At 33.3% G+C, this 4,468-nt stretch overlaps 1 protein-coding gene across 1 annotated transcript in view; it reads left to right on the top strand.

The window, feature by feature from the left end:
• The window catches only part of SORBS2 (sorbin and SH3 domain containing 2), a 224,450-nt gene that overhangs the window by 131,236 nt on the left and 88,746 nt on the right, over positions 1-4,468 (top strand). The window contains exon 3 of the mRNA XM_008574763.1: positions 2,815-2,907. Within this exon, the coding sequence (XP_008572985.1) occupies positions 2,847-2,907 (61 nt within the window). The 5' untranslated portion in view covers positions 2,815-2,846. The remainder of the gene's footprint in view (positions 1-2,814; positions 2,908-4,468) is intronic.

Below are 4,468 nucleotides of genomic sequence, written 5' to 3'. Positions count from 1 at the left end.
AGGCATGTCTTATCTATTGAAGAAATGAGAGAGAGAAAGATATGAAATAATTAGTTGTATGTTATTTACTCATATAAGTGTTTTCTAGCAGTACAAAGAGCTTCCAGGAGTCCTGCAGCTCAGTGAAAGAGTAAACTGGCAAGGCTACAGGTCATTAATGAGAATGAAGGTGAGACCAGAGTTAGGATTCTTTAGGATGAACTAAAGTATGAAAAACAGCAACCTCATTTTGAAATCTTAAATATATCTTAAGGAACATCAGAACCTATCAACATATAAGTAGAAACAATATAATGAATTTCTCTGTTTCAGCAATTTCTCAAATGCCTCAACTTTTTGAATTAAGCTATTTATTAAACTGTTAATAAAGACAGATTCTCCATTTATTTGATCTAAGTCTTAGAGCTGCCTGAAATACATAAATTGCCAAAGATTTCCAAACTTTCTCGGTTTACAGGGATTTTTTTATGGTGTTCCTAGGCCACAGGAAATACCCAACACTTCTATTTATTAAGTAGTTAACTGCAAACAACTTAATAACTTAATAATTACTTAAGTATTTTCAACCCAAAGATTTCCAAACTTTCTCGGTTTACAGGGATTTTTTTATGGTGTTCCTAGGCCACAGGAAATACCCAATACTTCTATTTATTAAGTAGTTAACTGCAAACAACTTAATAACTTAATAATTACTTAAGTATTTATGTTCCAACAACTTACAAGCCATTTGCAAAATAATGCACATAACTGAAAGAAAAATAATAATTTTATTTTATTCTTTATAACCAAAATTACTTATTAATGGCATGTGTGTGCTTGTTGTACAATGTAAACTTCTCAGACCTTAGAATTAGATTGTACATGGTTACTCTCATTTACTGGTCCAATATGATTTTCACAGGGTACTTGCTCTTTATTATAGCAACCACCAAAATCCATTTTTCAAAAATGTGATGTCATCAAAAGGAATATAGCACAATCTATTACATGGAAACGGTGAACTACCTCAAGCTAGGAGTTTGTTCAGCATCCAACAGACACCACTGTGTTTTTGTTAAAAATGGGACGCCCCTGTGAATCCACTAAGGTGGCCCAGGCCATATCAACCCACATGTTGAATGCCATGGGTTTAACCACTAACCCTGGATTTTCTCATTCTGGAATTTTCTGTTTTTATCTCTCTAGTTGTTTTTACAGGTTCAGAATTAAAAATAACTAGAAAATAAAATCAGTCTTAGAGTGATGTCAGTTTTCGCTTTCAACACCCTTGACTATACAACCATTTTAGACCAGTTCACAGCTATTAACGCCCTGTGTTCAATAACATTACCTCCATTTTATCAGGCACACTTGTCTCACAATTTCCCATTTTCCACATTTGTTGAAATCCTATTGATGCCTGTCTTGAAGTTACCTTCAGTTGTAAGTTTCTACCACTGTGTTTTTCTCTTTTGTTTCTTAACTATAGCCTTTGATTCATATGTCTTATTTTCTTTTAATGTTGTTTCAAGTCAGTTTTCTGGTTTAATTATTTTCTACATTAGGAAACTGTTAATTTAAAAAATATATTTTAGAAATTATATTTTGTTATGAGAATCATTGCACCTATTTTGAGTTATATTGACCTTACTATTTGTGATTTTTTTATCCAATAATTAACCGAAATCATACTTCCGACCATCTCTACTAATTTAAATTTTCTCATGTCCATTAAACAAACTGGATACTTTTTCCTATAAAATAAAGAAAAAGAAAAAAGTGGGAATAGCATGTGACAATATATAATGATAATGTTATCTTATTGGTCTTTATATTATTTGTGGAGTTTTTTTGTCATAACTTTCAGAAAGACTTTTAAGTTGTTTTGACTTTCTGAGCAAAATGAGGGGAATGAGCAAAACTATTTATTGCACATGCCATATTACAAAGGAATGTAGGACTGGAACTGGAATCTGTTCATAAATAGAACATCAACCTTCCAATTTTAGAAGACTTGTCTTCCAAATTTAAAGTCTAAACTCACAGCACATGAAAATGGCTGGTGCATTCGCACTTATTTTACTTCAATTGTGACTTGCATAAGTGTAAATAGATAAATCATGATATGCATACCGTTCAAAAATATAAAGGCAATAAATTTATTTTTTTAAATATGGTTATTTCAGTACTGTGTATAGTGTATATCAATACTGTCTTTGATTTTATTTAGGCTAATTATTTCCATAACTAATAGTAGCTAAGAGAAGACATGGAATTTCCATAATGCTGTGTGTTTCTTTATAAATCCTGTATATCAAATGTACCATGCCTATCTCAGTTAATAACTTTCACTTCAAGAATTATTCAAGCTGTCTTTAGAAATCATAATAGCTAGAATATGGTAAAACCTAAATGACAGATACAAAAGTATATTATGCCATAGCTCTTAATCCTGAAATGTAGATAACCCATGACTCTAAAGGCTAGCTACAGAGCTTACAGATTTAGTATGAATTGAATTTGAATGGTACAAACAAAATGGGTTCTGTGCCTAAGTTTTTATTAAACAAAAACCGTAAACCATTAAATGTAAAATCTTCCATTCTTTTACTAAAGTGTTGATATCTATTTCTAAGACAGACCCCTGGCATTTCCTTTTCTTTTGTTCGTTTTTGTTTGGGGGTGGGTGAGAAATATGCAAATGTATTCCATGGTTACTAATTCTGACTGTTCATCTTTCTCATGGATGTCTGGCACATTTCACATAAAATGCACGATATTGCATGTGCTTTCTTTGTTGCCTTGGCCTCTGCTGTATCATTTTTTTGCTTCCAGATAGCGGTGGGTGTGCTCGCAAACGTGCTGCCATGTCTGTTACGTTAACATCTGTGAAGAGAGTTCAAAGTTCTCCAAACCTATTGGCTGCAGGTATAATATCGCTAACTCAAAGAATGTCACACTTGAATGGCTTTACCTGACCTTTCTCTCTTTCCAGAACTATCTTGTTTGGATGAATTAAGTGGCTGTAAACACATTTCGGATGCCCCACAAGTTCTTATTTTTCTTGTCTGGAGAATAGCTTCTATCCCTTCTGACCGTTTTTGTTCTAAAAATAAAAAGCCAAAGAGGAAACTGATATCTTGTAGAAGCATTTTAAAAATCCAATTAAAAACAGTCATGTGCCAAAAATATGTTGAGTAACTGCAAGTGTTAATAATAACTATTTAAGTTTTTGTCGTCTCATCAACTAAAGTAACATAATATTTCGTTAGGATAACTCATAGTTCCTTTTGCTGTTTTTTTTTTGTTTTTGTTTTTGTTTTTGTTTTTTTTAACCTAAAAACTGTTGGGGCAATGTCCAGGGGGTCAGGAAGAAGGATTTCCTGGGAACTGAATCTTCACTAACGCGCTTCATCACCAAAGGTTGCAAATAGAATGAATAGAATATTAGTTTTGAAAGAGACTTTAACCTTCCTTTAATCCAATGAGCAAAGACCCTTCTAATATATATTTTTAAACATATTAAAATCTTGACCAAATAAGATTAACACACAACCACAGATATAAATATACTCTAGAAAATGATTCAGGGTTGTGACATTTTAGCATCCACTAAGGTGGACCTCCTTATAATAAATGTTTGCTGTAACTTATCTAAGCTTGCAGGCACATTCTGCAGCTGTGGAAGAAGAGCAAGTGAGCCAGCAACCCCAGTGTATCTACACCCTGAAATATACCCCAACCTTTTGATGACTGGTTGGTTGACTGGTTGGTTGCCTGTTGGTTGGTTTGATTGTTGCTTGATTAGTTACAGTTTGGAGGTTGCTTGTTTTTTATTTTAATATTAATGGGTTTGGGAGCAGAAATGGGAAAAAGATGGAGAGTCTTGAAATAGTTTTAATTCTCACTGTGCATAGCACTGTCTTTTACCCACGTACATTTTGCAGTTGCTTAATACTCAGGGTGTCCTAAGCTTTAAAGCCACTTGATCCTAAACTACCCAGACTTGTTGAGGAAAAAAATAAAACTTCCATATGGAGGATCCTACTTCCTGCCCATTACCCCCAATCCACAAATGAATTTTAATGTCCAAGTTTAAATTCCAGGCCAAAGGGTTCCATAGTATATTAAATTAAAAGAAAATGCAAGTTGCATTGCAATGTATATAGTATGATCTCATTTTGGTTAAAAAAAAAAAGCCTCTACAAATGTATTTGTACATATTTGCTCATGTGTGCATAAACAGGTATTTGAAAAACTACAGAGTGTTTACACTGGACACCTCAGGGAAATGAGAATTAAGGAAAGTAAGAAAATAAAGTCCAGGGACATCATGTAATTGGAATGTCTATACCATGAATACATTGACATTTCAACCAAGTAAAATCCCAATCTAAGCTACTGGAATGTGGGCCATTCATGCATACAGTAGGGAATGAGGTGTTGCTTCAACAGTGCCAAATTGTCGTTATTTATAAAAGTAACCACT

This window comes from Galeopterus variegatus, unplaced genomic scaffold (genome assembly GCF_000696425.1).
Source record: "Galeopterus variegatus unplaced genomic scaffold, G_variegatus-3.0.2 Scaffold1097, whole genome shotgun sequence".
Classification (NCBI taxonomy): domain Eukaryota; kingdom Metazoa; phylum Chordata; class Mammalia; order Dermoptera; family Cynocephalidae; genus Galeopterus; species Galeopterus variegatus.
The sequence above is the reverse complement of the archived record's forward strand: the minus strand, read 5'-3'. Positions and strand labels throughout refer to the sequence as shown.